The sequence below is a fragment of the Saccoglossus kowalevskii genome, chromosome 1 (genome assembly GCF_978046115.1).
Source record: "Saccoglossus kowalevskii chromosome 1, keSacKowa6.1, whole genome shotgun sequence".
Classification (NCBI taxonomy): domain Eukaryota; kingdom Metazoa; phylum Hemichordata; class Enteropneusta; family Harrimaniidae; genus Saccoglossus; species Saccoglossus kowalevskii.
This window is the reverse complement of record NC_140641.1, coordinates 1,747,821-1,773,371: the sequence shown is the minus strand read 5'-3', so window position 1 is coordinate 1,773,371 and position 25,551 is coordinate 1,747,821. Positions and strand designations below refer to the sequence as shown.

The following is a 25,551-nucleotide window of genomic DNA, read 5'->3' as shown; positions in this document are numbered from 1 at the left end:
TGTATATAACTGTATTATCAAATCTGTGATGCTATGCTTTCACTGTATATAACTGTATTATCAAATCTGTGGTGCTATGCTTTCACTGTACGGTATATAACTGTATTATCAAATCTGTAGTGCTATGCTTTCACTGTATATAACTGTATTATCAAATCTGTGGTGCTATGCTTTCACTGTATATAACTGTATTATCAAATCTGTGATGCTAAGCTTTCACTGTATATAACTGTATTATCAAATCTGTGATGCTATGCTTTCACTGTATATAACTGTATTATCAAATCTGTGATGCTAAGCTTTCACTGTATATAACTGTATTATCAAATCTGTGATGCTATGCTTTCACTGTATATAACTGTATTATCAAATCTGTGATGCTAAGCTTTCACTGTATATAACTGTATTATCAAATCTGTGATGCTATGCTTTCACTGTATATAACTGTATTATCAAATGTGTGATGCTATGCTTTCACTGTATATAACTGTATTATCAAATCTGTAGTGCTATGCTTTCACTGTATATAACTGTATTATCAAATCTGTAGTGCTATGCTTTCACTGTATATAACTGTATTATCAAATCTGTGATGCTATGCTTTCACTGTATATAACTGTATTATCAAATGTGTGATGCTATGCTTTCACTGTATATAACTGTATTATCAAATCTGTAGTGCTATGCTTTCACTGTATATAACTGTATTATCAAATCTGTGGTGCTATGCTTTCACTGTATATAACTGTATTATCAAATGTGTGATGCTATGCTTTCACTGTATATAACTGTATTATCAAATCTGTGGTGCTATGCTTTCACTGTATATAACTGTATTATCAAATCAGTAGTGCTATGCTTTCACTGTATATAACTGTATTATCAAATCTGTGGTGCTATGCTTTCACTGTATATAACTGTATTATCAAATGTGTGATGCTATGCTTTCACTGTATATAACTGTATTATCAAATCTGTGGTGCTATGCTTTCACTGTATATAACTGTATTATCAAATCTGTGGTGCTATGCTTTCACTGTATATAACTGTATTATCAAATCTGTGATGCTATGCTTTCACTGTATATAACTGTATTATCAAATCTGTGGTGCTATGCTTTCACTGTATATAACTGTATTATCAAATCTGTGGTGCTATGCTTTCACTGTATATAACTGTATTATCAAATCTGTGATGCTATGCTTTCACTGTATATAACTGTATTATCAAATCTGTGGTGCTAAGCTTTCACTGTATATAACTGTATTACAAATCTGTGATGCTATGTTTTCACTGTATATAACTGTATTATCAAATCTGTGATGCTATGCTTTCACTGTATATAACTGTATTATCAAATCTGTGATGCTATGCTTTCACTGTATATAACTGTATTATCAAATCTGTGATGCTATGATTTCACTGTATATAACTGTATTATCAAATCTGTGGTGCTATGCTTTTACTGTATATAACTGTATTATCAAATCTGTGATGCTATGCTTTCACTGTACGGTATATAACTGTATTATCAAATCTGTGGTGCTATGCTTTCACTGTATATAACTGTATTATCAAATCTGTGATGCTATGCTTTCACTGTATATAACTGTATTATCAAATCTGTGGTGCTATGCTTTCACTGTATATAACTGTATTATCAAATTTGTAGTGCTATGCTTTCACTGTATATAACTGTATTATCAAATCTGTAGTGCTATGCTTTCACTGTATATAACTGTATTATCAAATCTGTGATGCTATGCTTTCACTGTATATAACTGTATTATCAAATCTGTGGTGCTATGCTTTCACTGTATATAACTGTATTATCAAATCTGTGGTGCTATGCTTTCACTGTATATAACTGTATTATCAAATCTGTGGTGATATGCTTTCACTGTATATAACTGTATTATCAAATCTGTGGTGCTATGCTTTCACTGTATATAACTGTATTATCATATCTGTGATGCTATGCTTTCACTGTATATAACTGTATTATCAAATCTGTGATGCTATGCTTTCACTGTATATAACTGTATTATCAAATCTGTGGTGCTATGCTTTCACTGTATATAACTGTATTATCAAATTTGTAGTGCTATGCTTTCACTGTATATAACTGTATTATCAAATCTGTAGTGCTATGCTTTCACTGTATATAACTGTATTATCAAATCTGTGGTGCTATGCTTTCACTGTATATAACTGTATTATCAAATCTGTAGTGCTATGCTTTCACTGTATATAACTGTATTATCAAATCAGTAGTGCTATGCTTTCACTGTATATAACTGTATTATCAAATCTGTGGTGCTATGCTTTCACTGTATATAACTGTATTATCAAATCTGTAGTGCTATGCTTTCACTGTATATAACTGTATTATCAAATCTGTGGTGCTATGCTTTCACTGTACATGTATATAACTGCATTATCAAATCTGTAGTGCTATGCTTTCACTGTATATAACTGTATTATCAAATCTGTAGTGCTATGCTTTCACTGTATATAACTATTATCAAATCTGTGGTGCTATGCTTTCACTGTATTATCAAATCTGTGGTGCTATGCTTTCACTGTATATAACTGTATTATCAAATCTGTGGTGCTATGCTTTCACTGTATTATCAAAAAACTGTATTATCAAATCTGTGATGCTATGCTTTCACTGTATATAACTGTATTATCAAATCTGTGGTGCTATGCTTTCACTGTATATAACTGTATTATCAAATCTGTGGTGCTATGCTTTCACTGTATATAACTGTATTATCAAATCTGTGATGCTATGCTTTCACTGTATATAACTGTATTATCAAATCTGTGATGCTATGATTTCATTGTATATAACTGTATTATCAAATCTGTGGTGCTATGCTTTTACTGTATATAACTGTATTATCAAATCTGTGATGCTATGCTTTCACTGTACGGTATATAACTGTATTATCAAATCTGTGGTGCTATGCTTTCACTGTATATAACTGTATTATCAAATCTGTGATGCTATGCTTTCACTGTATATAACTGTATTATCAAATCTGTGGTGCTATGCTTTCACTGTATATAACTGTATTATCAAATTTGTAGTGCTATGCTTTCACTGTATATAACTGTATTATCAAATCTGTAGTGCTATGCTTTCACTGTATATAACTGTATTATCAAATCTGTGATGCTATGCTTTCACTGTATATAACTGTATTATCAAATCTGTGATGCTATGCTTTCACTGTTTAAAACTGTATTATCAAATCTGTGGTGCTATGCTTTCACTGTATATAACTGTATTATCAAATCTGTGGTGATATGCTTTCACTGTATATAACTGTATTATCAAATCTGTGGTGCTATGCTTTCACTGTATATAACTGTATTATCATATCTGTGATGCTATGCTTTCACTGTATATAACTGTATTATCAAATCTGTGATGCTATGCTTTCACTGTATATAACTGTATTATCAAATCTGTGGTGCTATGCTTTCACTGTATATAACTGTATTATCAAATTTGTAGTGCTATGCTTTCACTGTATATAACTGTATTATCAAATCTGTAGTGCTATGCTTTCACTGTATATAACTGTATTATCAAATCTGTGGTGCTATGCTTTCACTGTATATAACTGTATTATCAAATCTGTAGTGCTATGCTTTCACTGTATATAACTGTATTATCAAATCAGTAGTGCTATGCTTTCACTGTATATAACTGTATTATCAAATCTGTGGTGCTATGCTTTCACTGTATATAACTGTATTATCAAATCTGTAGTGCTATGCTTTCACTGTATATAACTGTATTATCAAATCTGTGGTGCTATGCTTTCACTGTACATGTATATAACTGCATTATCAAATCTGTAGTGCTATGCTTTCACTGTATATAACTGTATTATCAAATCTGTAGTGCTATGCTTTCACTGTATATAACTATTATCAAATCTGTGGTGCTATGCTTTCACTGTATTATCAAATCTGTGGTGCTATGCTTTCACTGTATTATCAAAAAACTGTATTATCAAATCTGTGATGCTATGCTTTCACTGTATATAACTGTATTATCAAATCTGTGGTGCTATGCTTTCACTGTATATAACTGTATTATCAAATCTGTGGTGCTATGCTTTCACTGTATATAACTGTATTATCAAATCTGTGATGCTATGCTTTCACTGTATATAACTGTATTATCAAATCTGTGGTGCTATGCTTTCACTGTATATAGTATGATTATGAATATAATTTATAATCTGTGTTAATGCTCAATTATGACATGCATTGACCAAGCTGGCATCCCCCTTTCATATTTTGACACCTCCCATGCCACATTGTACTTCATGCAATATTTGCTCACATTTCGTCCTTCAGACGGATTTACATTAATTAACGCCAGACTGTTCATTTGCTTATCTGTGCTCGCATCCTCTTCAAGCATCAGTTCGTTTTGCCGCACCGTACGATACACATCGTCTCAGCAGAATTCCTTGCGAAAGCATTTCAGCCATTCATTTGTCACAAATACCAGTCTTTCTTCACGACATCCAGTTTCAACATGCCTCGAGGACGGGGAAGATCTAAAACCAACCGTGGCGGTCGCAAGTCTCAACGAAATCGTCGTACTCCAGCTCGCTTCCAAAATGTTGAGACTATAGACGTAACTGACTCACCGCCGCAAGAATCGTCAGCACGCAAAGGAGATCCCACTGTACTGTAGTACAGTCAACGAACTCCCCCAGCGATGTCATCACAGTTAGCAGAAGCGAACTCGCAGATCTCGTTCATAGCCTACAACAGCAAGGAAACTGTCAGACGCAGCCGAATAATATTTCGCAACCGCCCGCTGCTCCACAACCGTCGGCAAGCCTCGCGTCATCACGCGATCCAAGCCAAACAACACCATCAAGTTCGATGGCAGCTGACTCTCTCACAAATAACAGCCTTCCGATGACTTGGCCAATAGCTAGTCAACATAATGCGATCGTACACAATAATACCGCTCATCAAGACAATTCGATGTTTCACCAACAACTTCCAGCTACTACAAGCCAAGCATCGCTAGCTCACGCTAATCCTAGTCAACAAAGTTTTGCTACCAGGGGTCATTTCAACGCAACCAACATGGCCGCTCCCATACAACGTTTCGCCGGTGAGGGCATTCTCACTTCCGCTTCCGGTATCAACACTGCGACACAGGCGATGCCGATGATGAACAATGCCAGCATTGCAGTTCCTCCTATCATCCCACCTGCAGACTTGTTTTTGCCATACGTCGACCAGCAAATACTCAATCAACTAGCAAACCGGGGTAAGTTTGTTGATTTGTCCGATTTACACCCTGACTCAAGAAAACCAAATGCCACCCAGATCTCAAACACCCGAGTGGCTTTGGACTCTGACGATCCCTCAGTCGCTGTTCTCTCAAAACATGCAAAAAAGAATGAAATTCGCGATCTAGCAAACTGGCTAGAATGTTGGTCAACATTTGCTGCCTATAGGGCGCATTATTTTCCCCATGAGGCTGTACATCTATTCAACTACCAGCGTCACATCGCCAGCCGAGCTCTTGAGTTCAAGCCAGAAGCATGGGTCACCTATGACAAAGAATTCCGTCTAGATTACTCATGTTACCCTGGCCTACGGAACTGGAGTTTGCCAAACAACCAACTTGATTACAAATTCTGCTCATTCCAACATGTCCTGACTGTCATCAAAAAGGTCATACCAAACAGGAATGCCAACGAAGCAGGAATCCTTATACATGGGTAAACGAATCTGCTGACAATTATAACAATATAGCGTGCCGTAATTTCAATCAAGATCGCTTCGAAACTTCATGCCGGTATAATCGTCTCCACATTTGTTCGTCTTGCCACTCTGCAGGCCACACTGCCACTAGCCACCGCGATACCGAGACGAAAAACCATCTTCCTTAATTTGGGGCCACATATCAGTCATCCAAATATGGAAAAAAGGCTCCTCATCAAGTCCACGGATTATGCAACTTGTCCAACTGCTGTTCTTTACTGCAGCATCTAATAACTTTCATGTTGGGTCCCAACGAAAACTCCAGACCTGTGCACCCTCTCAACGGCTCCGATGTGCGACGTAGTCCCGTCAACCTCACACAACAAGCCTGCCACTACATCAACCTGAGCATTGCACCAGGTACACGACAGACATATCATGCGGGACAAACTCACTATCTTCTCTTCTGTCGCATGTATGGAATGAATCCTTATCCACTAACGCAACGCTCAACGATTCTGTTTATGACACATCTCGCAACGTCGTCACTTACCTATGGTACGCTAAAAGTTTACCTTGCAGCTATCATCCGTGCACACATCGAAACTGGCTTCACCTCATCAATACGCGACGACCTCCTGCTTCACTTCACTATGCAAGGCATTAAAAGACATTACGGCGTGCCAAATCGTGTAAAACTCCCAATCACCATTGCACTGATGCGAATTCTTAAGGACACTGTCGCAAACCATCCCACTATTTGCAACCATGACAAAGCTATGTTGTGGTCTGCCTTCACACTGGCGTTCTTCGGCTATGCTTTCACTGTATATAACTGTATTATCAAATCTGTGGTGCTACGCTTGGTATGTATGCTTATATTATATATATACTATAAGCTAACAAGATGTTTGTTTGCTTGTTTCTAGTGATCCATACGCTAACATACTAACACCTGTGTTTGTATGGGGACTAGCATTTGCTATAGTTTTTGCGCAGCAATGTATACAACCTGTTGTTTCACTATTGACGTTTGTAAAGGGGTCTTTACTTATTGCAACAGTAAGTCCAGTTATCTTCTTTTTCTACTTTAATATATTTGGTAATTGACTGTCAGTGCTGCTATGCATATCATTAGTGTGTGGTTTTAGGATATTACCGGTACACCTTGTATGTGGTCTGAAAATAAGATTTATTGTTATATCTGTGCGTTCATTGCCATTTTCCAGAACTGCCTTGATTGTTGGTGCAAAGGCAGCCCATTGCTTTGATGATTTGATATCTAGCTGCCTGTTGTGGTTATCTGTACAACTCATTAAACCATTATTCATTGGTTGTGTTGATGACTGCTTTCCACAACAACATAATTTAGAGAGGGAAGTTATAGTTGGGTCTCTTTGGCAACCAGATCCATAGCAATGGCACATATAACAGCAGTTTTAAGATCTTTAAGGTAGAGATGCAGGTTCTTGGGCACTTGGGAGTGAAATTTCTTTTTTATTAGCTCCGCTGTCGACTTTGTCGAGCGGAGCTTATCATATGAGTGGTCGTCCGTCATCCGTGTCAATGTTTTACTTTTTCGACTTCTTCTTGAAAACTACAAGCCTGAATGCTTTGATACTTGGTGTATATGTACGTTGGGTAGACCTCTCTCAGATTTGTTCATTTCATGATGATATCTTTAATTCTCTAATTTTGGTGAATATTTTTGTCATTTTTGGTAAAAAGTGATATTTTCAACTTCTTATTAAAAACCGCAAGTCCAATTGCTTTGATATTACATATATAGGTACTACATGTGGACCTCTCTCAGATTTGTTCATTTTGTAATGATATCTTTAATTCTCTAATTTTGGTGAATATTTTTGTCATTTTTGGTAAAAAGTGATATTTTCAACTTCTTATTAAAAACCACAAGTCCAATTGCTTTGATATTACATATATAGGTACTACATGTGGACCACTCTCAAATTTGTTCATTTCATGATGATATCTTCTATTCTCTAATTTTGATGAATATTTTTGTCATTTTTGGTGAAAAATTATATTTTTGAATTCTTGTTGAAAACAGCAAGTCCCATGATATCTTCTGTTCTTTAATTGAAATGTGCATTGCTAACAGCGAAGCTATCTCAGCCGAGAGGCTGCTTGTTAGCTCCGCTGTCGACTGTCGACTTTGTCTAGCGGAGCTTATCATATCAGTGATTGTCCGTCGTCGTCGTCTGTGTCAATGTTTTACTTTTTAGACTTCTTCTTGAAAACTACAAGTCTGAATGCTTTGATACTTGGTGTATATGTACCTTGGGTAGACCTCTCTCAGATTTGTTCATTTCATGATCATATCTTCAATTCTCTAATTTTGGTGAATATTTTTGTAATTTTTGGTAAAAAGTGATATTTTCGACTTCTTGTTAAAAACCGCAAGTCCAATTGCTTTGATATTACATATATAGGTACTACATGTGGACCTCTCTCAGATTTGTTCATTTTGTAATGATATCTTTAATTCTCTAATTTTGGTGAATATTTTTGTCATTTTTGGTAAAAACTGATATTTTCGACTTCTTGTTAAAAACCACAAGTGCAATTGCTTTGATATTACATATATAGGTACTACATGTGGACCTCTCTCAGATTTGTTCATTTTGTAATGATATCTTTAATTCTCTAATTTGGGTGAATATTTTTGTCATTTTTGGTAAAAAGTGATATTTTCGACTTCTTGTTAAAAACCACAAGTCCAATTGCTTTGATATTACATATATAGGTACTACATGTGGACCACTCTTAAATTTGTTCATTTTGTAATGATATCGTCAATTCTCTAATTTTGGTAAATATTTTTGTCATTTTTGATAACAAGTGATATTTTCAACTTCTTGTTAAAAACCACAAGTCCAATTGCTTTGATATTACATATATAGGTACTACATGTGGACCTCTCTCAGATTTGTTCATTTTGTAATGATATCTTTAATTCTCTAATTTTGGTGAATATTTTTGTCATTTTTGGTAAAAAGTGATATTTTCAACTTCTTATTAAAAACCACAAGTCCAATTGCTTTGATATTACATATATAGGTACTACATGTGGACCACTCTCAAATTTGTTCATTTCATGATGATATCTTCTATTCTCTAATTTTGATGAATATTTTTGTCATTTTTGGTGAAAAATTATATTTTTGAATTCTTGTTGAAAACAGCAAGTCCCATGATATCTTCTGTTCTTTAATTGAAATGTGCATTGCTAACAGCGAAGCTATCTCAGCCGAGAGGCTGCTTGTTAGCTCCGCTGTCGACTGTCGACTTTGTCTAGCGGAGCTTATCATATCAGTGATTGTCCGTCGTCGTCGTCTGTGTCAATGTTTTACTTTTTAGACTTCTTCTTGAAAACTACAAGCCTGAATGCTTTGATACTTGGTGTATATGTACCTTGGGTAGACCTCTCTCAGATTTGTTCATTTCATGATCATATCTTCAATTCTCTAATATTTTTAAAAACATTTTCATTTTTGGTAAAAAGTGATATTTTTGACTTCTTGTTAAAAACCGCAAGTCCAATTGCTTTGATATTACATATATAATGTGGATCTCTCTCAGATTTGTTCATTTTGTAATGATATCTTTAGTTCTCTGATTTTGGTGAATATTTTTGTCATTTTTGGTAAAAAGTGATATTTTCAACTTCTTGTTAAAAACCGCAAGTCCAATTGCTTTGATATTACATATATGGGTACTACATGTGGACCTCTCTCAGATTTGTTCATTTTGTAATGATATCTTTAATTCTCTAATTTGGGTGAATATTTTTGTCATTTTTGGTAAAAAGTGATATTTTCGACTTCTTGTTAAAAACCACAAGTCCAATTGCTTTGATATTACATATATAGGTACTACATGTGGACCACTCTTAAATTTGTTCATTTTGTAATGATATCGTCAATTCTCTAATTTTGGTGAATATTTTTGTCATTTTTGGTAAAAAGTGATATTTTCGACTTCTTGTTAAAAACGACAAGTCCAATTGCTTTGATATTACATATAGAGGTACTACATGTGGACCTCTCTCAGATTTGTTCATTTTGTAATGATATCTTTAATTCTCTAATTTTGGTGAATATTTTTGTCATTTTTGGTAAAAAGTGATATTTTCAACTTCTTATTAAAAACCACAAGTCCAATTGCTTTGATATTACATATATAGGTACTACATGTGGACCACTCTCAAATTTGTTCATTTCATGATGATATCTTGTATTCTCTAATTTTGATGAATATTTTTGTTATTTTTGGTGAAAAATGATATTTTTGAATTCTTGTTGAAAACACCAAGTCCCATTGCATTGATACTATGCACATTGTTAATTTTCTAATGATATCTTCTGTTCTTTAATTCAAATATGCATTGCTAACAGCGGAGCTATCTCAGCCGAGAGGCTGCTTGTTAGCTCCGCTGTCGACTTTGTCGAGCGGAGCTTATCATATGAGTGATTGTCCGTCGTCGTCGTCTGTGTCAATGTTTTACTTTTTCGACTTCTTCTTGAAAACTACAAGCCTGAATGCTTTGATACTTGGTATATATGTACCTTGGGTAGACCTCTCTCAGATTTGTTCATTTCATGATCAGTCCAATTGCTTTGATATTACATATATAGGTACTAAATGTGGATCTCTCTCAGATTTGTTCATTTTGTAATGATATTTTTAGTTCTCTGATTTTGGTGAATATTTTTGTCATTTTTGGTAAAAAGTGATATTTTCAACTTCTTGTTAAAAACCGCAAGTCCAATTGCTTTTATATTACATATATAGGTACTACATGTGGACCTCTCTCAGATTTGTTCATTTTGTAATGATATCTTTAATTCTCTAATTTGGGTGAATATTTTTGTCATTTTTGGTAAAAAGTGATATTTTCGACTTCTTGTTAAAAACCACAAGTCCAATTGCTTTGATATTACATATATAGGTACTACATGTGGACCACTCTTAAATTTGTTCATTTTGTAATGATATCGTCAATTCTCTAATTTTGGTAAATATTTTTGTCATTTTTGATAACAAGTGATATTTTCAACTTCTTGTTAAAAACCACAAGTCCAATTGCTTTGATATTACATATATAGGTACTACATGTGGACCTCTCTCAGATTTGTTCATTTTGTAATGATATCTTTAATTCTCTAATTTGGGTGAATATTTTTGTCATTTTTGGTAAAAAGTGATATTTTCAACTTCTTATTAAAAACCACAAGTCCAATTGCTTTGATATTACATATATAGGTACTACATGTGGACCACTCTCAAATTTGTTCATTTCATGATGATATCTTCTATTCTCTAATTTTGATGAATATTTTTGTCATTTTTGGTGAAAAATTATATTTTTGAATTCTTGTTGAAAACAGCAAGTCCCATGATATCTTCTGTTCTTTAATTGAAATGTGCATTGCTAACAGCGAAGCTATCTCAGCCGAGAGGCTGCTTGTTAGCTCCGCTGTCGACTGTCGACTTTGTCTAGCGGAGCTTATCATATCAGTGATTGTCCGTCGTCGTCGTCTGTGTCAATGTTTTACTTTTTAGACTTCTTCTTGAAAACTACAAGCCTGAATGCTTTGATACTTGGTGTATATGTACCTTGGGTAGACCTCTCTCAGATTTGTTCATTTCATGATCATATCTTCAATTCTCTAATATTTTTAAAAACATTTTCATTTTTGGTAAAAAGTGATATTTTTGACTTCTTGTTAAAAACCGCAAGTCCAATTGCTTTGATATTACATATATAATGTGGATCTCTCTCAGATTTGTTCATTTTGTAATGATATCTTTAGTTCTCTGATTTTGGTGAATATTTTTGTCATTTTTGGTAAAAAGTGATATTTTCAACTTCTTGTTAAAAACCGCAAGTCCAATTGCTTTGATATTACATATATGGGTACTACATGTGGACCTCTCTCAGATTTGTTCATTTTGTAATGATATCTTTAATTCTCTAATTTGGGTGAATATTTTTGTCATTTTTGGTAAAAAGTGATATTTTCGACTTCTTGTTAAAAACCACAAGTCCAATTGCTTTGATATTACATATATAGGTACTACATGTGGACCACTCTTAAATTTGTTCATTTTGTAATGATATCGTCAATTCTCTAATTTTGGTGAATATTTTTGTCATTTTTGGTAAAAAGTGATATTTTCGACTTCTTGTTAAAAACGACAAGTCCAATTGCTTTGATATTACATATAGAGGTACTACATGTGGACCTCTCTCAGATTTGTTCATTTTGTAATGATATCTTTAATTCTCTAATTTTGGTGAATATTTTTGTCATTTTTGGTAAAAAGTGATATTTTCAACTTATTAAAAACCACAAGTCCAATTGCTTTGATATTACATATATAGGTACTACATGTGGACCACTCTCAAATTTGTTCATTTCATGATGATATCTTGTATTCTCTAATTTTGATGAATATTTTTGTTATTTTTGGTGAAAAATGATATTTTTGAATTCTTGTTGAAAACACCAAGTCCCATTGCATTGATACTATGCACATTGTTAATTTTCTAATGATATCTTCTGTTCTTTAATTCAAATATGCATTGCTAACAGCGGAGCTATCTCAGCCGAGAGGCTGCTTGTTAGCTCCGCTGTCGACTTTGTCGAGCGGAGCTTATCATATGAGTGATTGTCCGTCGTCGTCGTCTGTGTCAATGTTTTACTTTTTCGACTTCTTCTTGAAAACTACAAGCCTGAATGCTTTGATACTTGGTATATATGTACCTTGGGTAGACCTCTCTCAGATTTGTTCATTTCATGATCAGTCCAATTGCTTTGATATTACATATATAGGTACTAAATGTGGATCTCTCTCAGATTTGTTCATTTTGTAATGATATTTTTAGTTCTCTGATTTTGGTGAATATTTTTGTCATTTTTGGTAAAAAGTGATATTTTCAACTTCTTGTTAAAAACCGCAAGTCCAATTGCTTTTATATTACATATATAGGTACTACATGTGGACCTCTCTCAGATTTGTTCATTTTGTAATGATATCTTTAATTCTCTAATTTGGGTGAATATTTTTGTCATTTTTGGTAAAAAGTGATATTTTCGACTTCTTGTTAAAAACCACAAGTCCAATTGCTTTGATATTACATATATAGGTACTACATGTGGACCACTCTTAAATTTGTTCATTTTGTAATGATATCGTCAATTCTCTAATTTTGGTAAATATTTTTGTCATTTTTGATAACAAGTGATATTTTCAACTTCTTGTTAAAAACCACAAGTCCAATTGCTTTGATATTACATATATAGGTACTACATGTGGACCTCTCTCAGATTTGTTCATTTTGTAATGATATCTTTAATTCTCTAATTTTGGTGAATATTTTTGTCATTTTTGGTAAAAAGTGATATTTTCAACTTCTTATTAAAAACCACAAGTCCAATTGCTTTGATATTACATATATAGGTACTACATGTGGACCACTCTCAAATTTGTTCATTTCATGATGATATCTTCTATTCTCTAATTTTGATGAATATTTTTGTCATTTTTGGTGAAAAATTATATTTTTGAATTCTTGTTGAAAACAGCAAGTCCCATGATATCTTCTGTTCTTTAATTGAAATGTGCATTGCTAACAGCGAAGCTATCTCAGCCGAGAGGCTGCTTGTTAGCTCCGCTGTCGACTGTCGACTTTGTCTAGCGGAGCTTATCATATCAGTGATTGTCCGTCGTCGTCGTCTGTGTCAATGTTTTACTTTTTAGACTTCTTCTTGAAAACTACAAGCCTGAATGCTTTGATACTTGGTGTATATGTACCTTGGGTAGACCTCTCTCAGATTTGTTCATTTCATGATCATATCTTCAATTCTCTAATATTTTTAAAAACATTTTCATTTTTGGTAAAAAGTGATATTTTTGACTTCTTGTTAAAAACCGCAAGTCCAATTGCTTTGATATTACATATATAATGTGGATCTCTCTCAGATTTGTTCATTTTGTAATGATATCTTTAGTTCTCTGATTTTGGTGAATATTTTTGTCATTTTTGGTAAAAAGTGATATTTTCAACTTCTTGTTAAAAACCGCAAGTCCAATTGCTTTGATATTACATATATGGGTACTACATGTGGACCTCTCTCAGATTTGTTCATTTTGTAATGATATCTTTAATTCTCTAATTTGGGTGAATATTTTTGTCATTTTTGGTAAAAAGTGATATTTTCGACTTCTTGTTAAAAACCACAAGTCCAATTGCTTTGATATTACATATATAGGTACTACATGTGGACCACTCTTAAATTTGTTCATTTTGTAATGATATCGTCAATTCTCTAATTTTGGTGAATATTTTTGTCATTTTTGGTAAAAAGTGATATTTTCGACTTCTTGTTAAAAACGACAAGTCCAATTGCTTTGATATTACATATAGAGGTACTACATGTGGACCTCTCTCAGATTTGTTCATTTTGTAATGATATCTTTAATTCTCTAATTTTGGTGAATATTTTTGTCATTTTTGGTAAAAAGTGATATTTTCAACTTCTTATTAAAAACCACAAGTCCAATTGCTTTGATATTACATATATAGGTACTACATGTGGACCACTCTCAAATTTGTTCATTTCATGATGATATCTTGTATTCTCTAATTTTGATGAATATTTTTGTTATTTTTGGTGAAAAATGATATTTTTGAATTCTTGTTGAAAACACCAAGTCCCATTGCATTGATACTATGCACATTGTTAATTTTCTAATGATATCTTCTGTTCTTTAATTCAAATATGCATTGCTAACAGCGGAGCTATCTCAGCCGAGAGGCTGCTTGTTAGCTCCGCTGTCGACTTTGTCGAGCGGAGCTTATCATATGAGTGATTGTCCGTCGTCGTCGTCTGTGTCAATGTTTTACTTTTTCGACTTCTTCTTGAAAACTACAAGCCTGAATGCTTTGATACTTGGTATATATGTACCTTGGGTAGACCTCTCTCAGATTTGTTCATTTCATGATCAGTCCAATTGCTTTGATATTACATATATAGGTACTAAATGTGGATCTCTCTCAGATTTGTTCATTTTGTAATGATATTTTTAGTTCTCTGATTTTGGTGAATATTTTTGTCATTTTTGGTAAAAAGTGATATTTTCAACTTCTTGTTAAAAACCGCAAGTCCAATTGCTTTTATATTACATATATAGGTACTACATGTGGACCTCTCTCAGATTTGTTCATTTTGTAATGATATCTTTAATTCTCTAATTTGGGTGAATATTTTTGTCATTTTTGGTAAAAAGTGATATTTTCGACTTCTTGTTAAAAACCACAAGTCCAATTGCTTTGATATTACATATATAGGTACTACATGTGGACCACTCTTAAATTTGTTCATTTTGTAATGATATCGTCAATTCTCTAATTTTGGTAAATATTTTTGTCATTTTTGATAACAAGTGATATTTTCAACTTCTTATTAAAAACCACAAGTCCAATTGCTTTGATATTACATATATAGGTACTACATGTGGACCACTCTCAAATTTGTTCATTTCATGATGATATCTTGTATTCTCTAATTTTGATGAATATTTTTGTTATTTTTGGTGAAAAATGATATTTTTGAATTCTTGTTGAAAACACCAAGTCCCATTGCATTGATACTATGCACATTGTTAATTTTCTAATGATATCTTCTGTTCTTTAATTGAAATATGCATTGCTAACAGCGGAGCTATCTCAGCCGAGAGGCTGCTTGTTAGCTCCGCTGTCGACTTTGTCGAGCGGAGCTTATCATATGAGTGATTGTCCGTCGTCGTCGTCTGTGTCAATGTTTTACTTTTTCGACTTCTTCTTGAAAACTACAAGCCTGAATGCTTTGATACTTGGTATATATGTACCTTGGGTAGACCTCTCTCAGATTTGTTCATTTCATGATCAGTCCAATTGCTTTGATATTACATATATAGGTACTAAATGTGGATCTCTCTCAGATTTGTTCATTTTGTAATGATATTTTTAGTTCTCTGATTTTGGTGAATATTTTTGTCATTTTTGGTAAAAAGTGATATTTTCAACTTCTTGTTAAAAACCGCAAGTCCAATTGCTTTGATATTACATATATAGGTACTACATGTGGACCTCTCTCAGATTTGTTCATTTTGTAATGATATCTTTAATTCTCTAATTTGGGTGAATATTTTTGTCATTTTTGGTAAAAAGTGATATTTTCGACTTCTTGTTAAAAACCACAAGTCCAATTGCTTTGATATTACATATATAGGTACTACATGTGGACCACTCTTAAATTTGTTCATTTTGTAATGATATCGTCAATTCTCTAATTTTGGTGAATATTTTTGTCTTTTTTGATAAAAAGTGATATTTTCGACTTTTTGTTAAAAACCACAAGTCCAATTGCTTTGATATTACATATATAGGTACTAAATGTGGACCTCTCTCAGATTTGTTCATTTTGTAATGATATCTTTAGTTCTCTGATTTTGGTGAATATTTTTGTCATTTTTGGTAAAAAGTGATATTTTCAACTTCTTGTTAAAAACCGCAAGTCCAATTGCTTTGATATTGCATATATAGGTACTAAATGTGGACCTCTCTCAGATTTGTTCATTTTGTAATGATATCTTTAGTTCTCTGATTTTGGTGAATATTTTTGTCATTTTTGGTAAAAAGTGATATTTTCAACTTCTTGTTAAAAACTGCAAGTCCAATTGCTTTGATATTGCATATATAGGTACTACATGTGAACCTCTCTCAGATTTGTTCATTTTGTAATGATATCTTTAATTCTCTAATTTGGATGAATATTTTGTCATTTTTGGTAAAAAGTGATATTTTCGACTTCTTGTTAAAAACCACAAGTCCAATTGCTTTGATATTACATATATAGGTACTACATGTGAACCACTTTAAATTTGTTCATTTTGTAATGATATCGTCAATTCTCTAATTTTGGTGAATATTTTTGTCATTTTTGGTAAAAAGTGATATTTTCGACTCTTGTTAAAAACGACAAGTCCAATTGCTTTGATATTATTACATATATAGGTACTACATGTGGACCTCTCTCAGATTTGTTCATTTCGTAATTATTTCTTTTATTATTATCTAATTTTGGTGAATATTTTTCGTAAAAAGTGATATTTTCTTCTTGGTAAAAACCACAATCATTTATGGTGAAAAATGATATTTTTGAATTCTTGTTGAAAACAGCAAGTCCCATTGCATTGATACTATGCATATTGTTCATTTTCTAATGATATCTTCTGTTCTTTAATTGAAATGTGCATTGCTAACAGTGGAGCTATCTCAGCAGAGAGGCTGCTTGTTTGATTTTTATTATCCAAACAGTCTTGGCCATAGACTGTTAACATTTCGTAGAATTGTGAATAGTGGAACATACTCAAAAAACGATTTTATGATATAGATAACAGGTGCAAACATTCTCTCTTTTGAATGCTTAGCAAGATTTAGCAAGGCTGTACATAAATATAAAAAAAGAAACATGGTGAAAAAAAGAAATGACAGGATCTCCATAGTATGCACTATATTTGATTTTTAACAAAGCGATAATACATTTAAATTTGGAACTGTTACAGCCATTTTAATTATGAGCATTAGCAAATTAGTGAATTGTTATGCAAATTATCAATTATCTCAGCTTCTTTTTAGTGCACATCCCAGAACATTAAAAAAAATAGCTCCTAGACGCTTTGACCTTTTATTTTGAAATTTTCACAAATGATTGACAATGTGTTTATCTTCAAAACGCCATTGGGGCATTGTTTTTGGTTGAACAGTGTTACAACAATCGTACATACAACTAGCCTGGGTGTTAATTTATGCATAAACTTGAAGTAGTGAAATTTGAGCTGCTGCTCTGCAAAATTGACAACTGGTAGACAGTTTTCAAGATGGCACTTTCTTCATAGTAAACAGATGTACCCATAAACCAATTTTGACAGGAAACAGAAGCATGGTTTAGAGCCTAATTTTTTCTTTCGACCAAAACGCACATTTTGTGTCTTATTTCGTGATATGTTTAGTCTAAAAAAATGTGTAAATGTGTAATGTTTACTTATGCTTTGGTGAAACATTATCAGTGCTGCTTATAATCTTTTCATTAAATTTGCCATCACCATTTTCATTCAGATCATCTGCATTTTCTATTATAAGCCCCTCAAATCTGTTCTGTTATTCCATTAGATAGTTAGTCTCTGCAACCTTGTGATATTCAAATTTGTGACATGTCTATAATTTTACATAGTTACATACCGGGGGGGGGGGGGGGTAGTTTTCAGTTGTTGCCATTTCTCGTCTGTATCAAAATCTGATTTATGTTATATGTCCACAAACAACACATTCCCCATCAAGGTATGTCCACAAAAAACACATTCCCTGTCAAGGTATGTCCACAAACAACACATTCCCCATCAAGGTATGTCCACAAAAAACACATTCCCCATCAAGGTATGTCCACAAACAACACATTCCCCATCAAGGTATATCCACAAACAACACATTCCCCATCAAGATATGTCCACAAAAAACACATTCCCCATCAAGGTATGTCCACAAACAACACATTCCTCATCAAGGTATGTCCACAAACAACACATTCCCCATCAAGGTATGTCCTCAAACAACACATTCCCCATCAAGGTATGTCCACAAAAAACACATTCCCCATCAAGGTATGTCCACAAACAACACATTCCCCATCAAGGTATGTCCACAAACAACACATTCCCCATCAAGGTATGTCCACAAACAACAAATTCCCCATCAAGGTATGTCCACAAACAACACATTCCCCATCAAGGTATGTCCACAAACAACACATTCCCCATCAAGGTATGTCCACAAACAACACATTCCCCATCAAGGTATGTCCTCAAACAACACATTCCCCATCAAGGTATGTCCACAAACAACACATTCCCCGTCAAGGTATGTCACAAACAAAACATTCCCCATCGAGGTATGTCCTCAAACAACACATTCCCCGTCAAGGTATGTCCACAAACAACACATTCCCCGTCAAGGTATGTCCACAAACAACACATTCCCCATCAAGGTATGTCCTCAAACAACACATTCCCCGTCAAGGTATGTCCACAAACAACACATTCCCCATCAAGGTATGTCCACAAACAACAAATTCCCCATCAAGGTATGTCCACAAACAACACATTCCCCGTCAAGGTATGTCCACAAACAACACATTCCCCATCAAGGTATGTCCACAAACAACACATTCCAGATCAAGGTATGTCCACAAACAACACATTCCCCATCAAGGTATGTCCACAAACAACACATTCCCCATCAAGGTATGTCCACAAACAACACATTCCCCATCAAGGTATGTCCACAAACAACACATTCCCCATCAAGGTATGTCCTCAAACAACACATTCCCCATCAAGGTATGTCCTCAGACAACACATTCCCCATCGAGGTATGTCCTCAAACAACACATTCTGCATCAAGGTATGTCCTCAAACAACACATTCTGCATCAAGGTATGTCCTCAAACAAGTGATACAGTTATTGAGTCCCAAGTCTGATTTCATTCATCTATTTTGATGGCCACACATTAAATTTATTTCAAGCTAACAATTTTGTAACAAATGCACACATAATTCGAACTTGTACACACAACATAGCACCTTGCCACTGCAAGCAGATGTGCTAACAACTAAAACCATACTCACTGACCAAATAGATGACTTGAAATGGCCTGTAGTGAACACACTCTCATGGCTACCCCAGGCTTGAGGTTCATCCATAGTGGCATAGTTATAATTTGCTTATTTGTTTGCCTCGATCCCTCAAACTTATTGGCTGTTGTATGTGAGGCATGTCTGATCAGTACCACACTATAACATGAGATTATTCTTTACAACTTTGTGGAAAGTTGTAATTTATTTATTTCTGTTTCAAAACTTATAATTACTTGTTGTATTGTAGGTGGCAGTCACATATCTTATTGGTACACAAGTCAACAACACCATAAACAATGATTTCAAGTACATTGGCTCGCCTTTTCTTATGGGTACTGTTGCACTGGGTAAGTTGTGTCTCTTCAAAAATATGGAGACAATATACATTGAACTGAGTTGGCTACTGCCAAATACTGATTATAATGTATATGTACTAGTATACTACCGGGTAGTATTTTCTATGTTTATTTATTTATTTACTTATTGACTCTTACACAATCCCCGAAGGGAAATAAAATGGTCACAAAGTACAAGGAGAAAAATATACCGTATATAAAAACAAAACAAAAACAAAAACGCAATATACTAAATAACAAATACAATCACTAAATTACTAAATAATACAAAATCTCTAAAATACTAACTAATATAAAATTACTAAATTGACAGCAGGCATTAAGATGTCAAGTAAGACCCTGCTTCCTGACTTCAAAGCTTTTACTTATGAACTGTGCTACTGGTATAATAACGTTTTCATTCTGTAACAATTCCATGAATTTTCTCTCTGCAAGTTTATTTTCAAATGCTGGGATCATATCCTTAGCTTTATTGAACAGTTTGGTACGCAATTCATTATATTTGTTGCATTCCAGCAGAAAATGCATTTCGTCCTCAGTTAGACCTTTGTTACACATGCCACAAACCCTGTTGTTTAATGGGATTTTTTTATGACGACCCATTTCAATTTTGAGACTATGGTCACTAAGACGGAATTTGGTAAGCACACTACGCAGTTCAAAGTTTTTTAGCTTGACTAAATATGGCTCAAGTTTTAAATCTGATTTGATTAGCCGATATGTTCTTAGTTTGTTTTTCTCATTTGCTTTGGTGCGGTTATCATTATGGACCTCACCTTTCCATCTTGTTAGAAATAAATCTTTGATGCCCAAATCAATTTGTTTCATTTGTGCCGGGGTTAATTTATCGCAGTTGTTAACTGAATGATATTGTTGGATATTGTTTAAAAACGATGTTACTTCTAGATACCATTTACTTTTAATGTTTTGGTTAACCACAAAGGCTTCCTTGAGTAACGCATTATTAGAATTCATGGCCCGACTGTAATATTTGATTATTTGTTTATTAGTCTCCGTTCGGACGAAATCTGAAAACGGGGACTTATGTTTTGACCTCCGTGTGTGCGTGCGTGCTTCCGGACCTGTATCTTAGAAATGCCTGGACCAATCACAATCAAACTTCACACATAGATCATATATGATATCATACATATGCACGTCAATTTGTTTCATGATCTGATTCAAGATGGCCGAATGGCGGCCATTTTTGTGCTAAAAATCATCAAAACCGAGCATTTCCCTGTTGTTTACAGATGGATTTTGTTCAAACCTTGTATATACGTTGGACATTATAGGACCTTGATGCACATCATTTTGTTTTACGATCTAATTCAAGATGGCCGAATGGCGGCCATTTTTGTGCTAAAAAAATCATAAAAAGCAACCATTTCTCGGCTGTTTACAGATGGATTTTGCTCAAACTTGGTATATAATTAGACATTATGGGACCTTGATGCAAATAATTTTGTTTTTCAGATAACAATCGAAATGGCCGACTGGCGGCCATTTTGTATTAATCAATGTGGTTCTCGTGCCATATCTCCAACTTGTTTTGACTGATTATGTTCAAATTTTAAATATTCATTATACATCATGTTACAGATATATTGGTTTGACGATCCTATTCAAAATGGCCAAATGGTTGTCATTTTTGTACTAAAAAATCATCAAATATCAAGCATTTCTGGCATTTATGGATGGATTTCGTTCAAACTTGGTACATACATTAGACATTACGGGTTCCTGATGCACGTCATTTTATTTTTCAGATCAGATTCAAAATGGCTGTCTGGCGGCCATTTTGTTTTAATGAATGGGTTTCCAGACCCATATGTCTGACTTGTTTTGTCTGATTATGTTCAAATTTTATATATTCGTTATACATCATGTTATATATATATATTTTCAAAATGGCTGATTTTGAATGCTGTTCCAGAGCAATATCTCTCAATATGGACAAGTACTTGTTTGACGATCAGATACAAATGTCAATCATTTTAATGTTAAAAAAATCATATTCCTGACATGGTTATATTCCAGCTATATTACTATAAACATAACTATATATCTTAAATTTGATAACAAACGGGGACTGTGCCATGCATGGCTTGTTTATAAATACGTCTAGGGGGTATCTGCCTAACTCGCTATACATGGCATGATTGGTGTGTGTTGTGACACCCCTAGTAGATACCGACAATAACTTAATTGAACGTCTTCAATTGGTGATTTAGTGAAGAACTCATCACCCCAAACATCACAACCATAAATGAGGATAGGTCTGATGAGTTTGTCAAAAAGGGAAATTGAAACTTTTATACTTATGTTTTGAATTGAGCCAAGCTTTGCTTTCATTGAAAACAGAGCTTTTTGAGCCTTACGTTTAAGGTTTTTTAGGCCATTCTTAAACCTACCATTGGCACTAATGACTAGTCCCAGATAGTTATAAGATTTAACTGTATCAAGTTCGATACCTCCAAGAAAAAATGTATCATTATTCAAACGTCTGTTTGATTTATTGAAAATTAAAATTTTGATTTTGTCAGTGTTGACAGAGAGCTTCCATGTTTTAGCATACAATGCCAAACTATCAAGACATGTCTGTAATCCCTGTTTAGTTTTAGAAAGTATCACAATATCATCGGTATAGAGTAGACAGCTGACATGCGAGATTTCTAAATAAGGAGGATCACAGGTACTAGGATTGAAAATAGTGGGCAGGTCATTTAAAAAAAGATTGAAGAGAGTTGGATTAAGATTACATCCCTTTTAACACCAATATTGGACTGAAATTGTTTTGTTAAGCCTTCCTTACATTTAACTTTATACTTTACTTTACTGTACATGTTTTTGATAGTTTTATACATTTTCCCTGTTATACCATATTTGATTAATTTTTTGAATAGACCATCATGCCAGACACTGTCAAAGGCCTTTCTAAGGTCAATAAAGCAGGCATATAATTTTTTTGATTTTTTAATATTTGTGTTATTTTGTTTATTGGCGCTCTCTGACTTACCACTCTAGAGATATTTATTTACCAGGGTTTTTAGTATGAAAAGATTGTCTGTAGTTCGACAATCATGCCTGAATCCGAACTGTTTACCGGAAAGAATGTTATTAGAGTCTAAAAATGATGTCAGCCTAATATTTAGAATACTATTGAATAACTTGTCAAGACAGCTAGAGATGGCAATTCCCCTGTAGTTGGCCGGGTTATTTTTTGACCCAGATTTGTGGATTGGTACCAACAGGCCAGTGCTCCAAGAATGTGGATAGTTATTTGAACTATAAACAATATTAAAGAGTTTATGTATTGCATCTAATAAGTGATGTTCACCGTATTTTAACTATTCATTGCAAATTCTATTTTCTGCTGAAGCCTTGTTACTTTTAAGAATTCTAATGGCTTTAGTTATTTCATTTTTTAAGATTGGTCTGTCTAAATAGGGGTTGCTACTTGCACTCTTTTCACTATTCTCAAGTTCATTCGCAATCTCAGAGTTTGATGTGCTGCTATCAGTATTAAGTAGGTTCTTAAAGTAATTTGTAATTGTAATTTATTCATTTAGAACAGTACATCCATAAATGATTTTTCATGCACAGCATATAGATATGAAAATTAACATAGAATTAAACAATCCACTGCAAAAATGACGAGAACACAATAAAGAATAGCATAAATAGGGTATAAAATAAAATGACTACGAAATAATATGATAAAATAACAATAAAAGAAATGACAATAACATAGTAGTCTGAACAAAACAATAACATAGTTGAACTCTGGTGACCTTGCCCCTTGTTATATAATATAATTCCCTTTATCATAGTTTGTTTCAATATAAATATGCATTGTCATAATTAATTTTGAATACAAACAAGTTTTGGGGTTGAACCAACAGTGGGGAATCAGTCTACCGAATGTCCTTAAATAGATGTAAATATCTTACAAAAACATTGGTGCCTTATTTTAAGGGACATAATTTCCAGCTTTATTCAAAGTAATTCAGATATTTTAGTATAAAAACAAATGTCTCATTGCAAAAAAAAAGTGCTGCATTTAGATGTGAATAGATTCATAAAACATGCAAGATAACAGAAAATTTTAGCTGGCTTTAGTCCAAGTATTTTGTACAGGTGTCTGCCAAAAATGAATGATTCACTGAGACAAATGTGAACTGCCTCATTGTGTGACTACTGTATTATATGAAAAGTAAAAAAAAAACACCCTTTATGAATAGCTATCATGTTGCAAGCTCTGCTTTGTATGCAAATCAACTTAAATAGTTGGTGTCCAGTAGAGGGAGAAGTCAACAGTACTGTTGCCTCTTGAGAATCTACATCTTCAAACACTGCAATCTTTGAAGTGTGTTTTTAAACTAGTATTATAAAAACTCTATCATTCTGTTCTAATAGCTGAAACATATTCCTGTGAGTTTTCATTTGTCGAATGAACTGTTTGTCAAATACAGAATACATATATTTTAGAATAATTTTCTTTTTAAAATGTGGATGAAATGTTTTGCTTTTAATGTATTTTTTATGTATTGTTTTTGATTTGATAACTTTGAACTAAACAGATTTTCTATTAGCTTCAGATCTTGATCAAAGTTAGACACCCAGTTCATAGGAGTGCTTATATTGATTTTCTGACATCTTGTTTTCTGTAAAGATTTTATTGGTAGGTTTGCAAATGTGTATCAGACTGTGCAATCTCTCCTTGAGTTGGTTTTGAAACCCAGTATGGAATTCTGAGATACATTACCAAGGATATTATTACAAGATAAATCATGTGCTTCATTGAACACATACAACAATGCATATTTCCACTGAGATCAGTGATCTTTGATGTGTATCACCAGTGATTAGTCGAGTAGAAACAGTCAAAATATTTTCTCAATTTTTGCATGATATTTTCATACAGGACATCTGTTGTACAAACTCATGGAAGACTTTATACTGATGAATAAGGTGACCAAGTTTGATAAAGTTTGGAATAGAATTAGTAAAGTTATTATGCACACAATAACAATTATTACGGTAACGACGACGACAACAACGACAACGCCGGACAAATTTTTTCCCTTAATATACCTTTCCCTTCCATCTTTGATGGTACGGGCAAGGTAAAAATGCATAAATGGGGTAAAATATGAATTGACAACAAAGTAGTAAGATAAAATTATACAATATTATTAGCAGCTATAGCTGCGCGATATTTAAAAGAGCGAGTGTGAGATTTTGAAATATGAAATCGATTTCTGGTATTGTAGGAATGGATGGCAGAGTTTGAAATGAGAAGGTCAGATAAGTATGGTGGGACTAAATATTGCTTGCATTTGTAAACGAGTTTATTAAATTGTTTAGTTTGTCTGTCTTGAATGGTTGGCCAACCAAGAGCTGATCTTGCAATGGAGACAGGTTCATGTCTTTTCAAGCCACATTGGATGCGTACAGCAAGGTTGATGATACGTTGCAGACTACTTTTTAGTGTAATGCTGCAGTTAGAATACACAGTGTCACAGTAATCAAGTAGTGAGAATACTGTGGCAGAGATAATGTCCTTGTGAGCTTTCTCAGGAATGCAGCGACGAGATCTTGCTAGGCGGAATGCACATGTCCTACAAAGGTAGGCTATATGGTTACACCATTTTAATTCAGGATCCATTCT

The 25,551-nt window shown here is 33.7% G+C and overlaps 1 protein-coding gene across 2 annotated transcripts in view; it reads left to right on the top strand.

Moving 5' to 3' along the window:
* LOC102806930 (uncharacterized) overlaps positions 1–25,551 on the top strand; it is a 383,414-nt gene that overhangs the window by 128,318 nt on the left and 229,545 nt on the right. For both annotated transcript variants that reach the window (XM_085498293.1, XM_085498290.1), the window contains exons 8-9: positions 6,687–6,819; positions 19,769–19,868. In XM_085498293.1, coding sequence (XP_085354419.1) covers positions 6,687–6,819; positions 19,769–19,868 — 233 coding nt within the window. The remainder of the gene's footprint in view (positions 1–6,686; positions 6,820–19,768; positions 19,869–25,551) is intronic.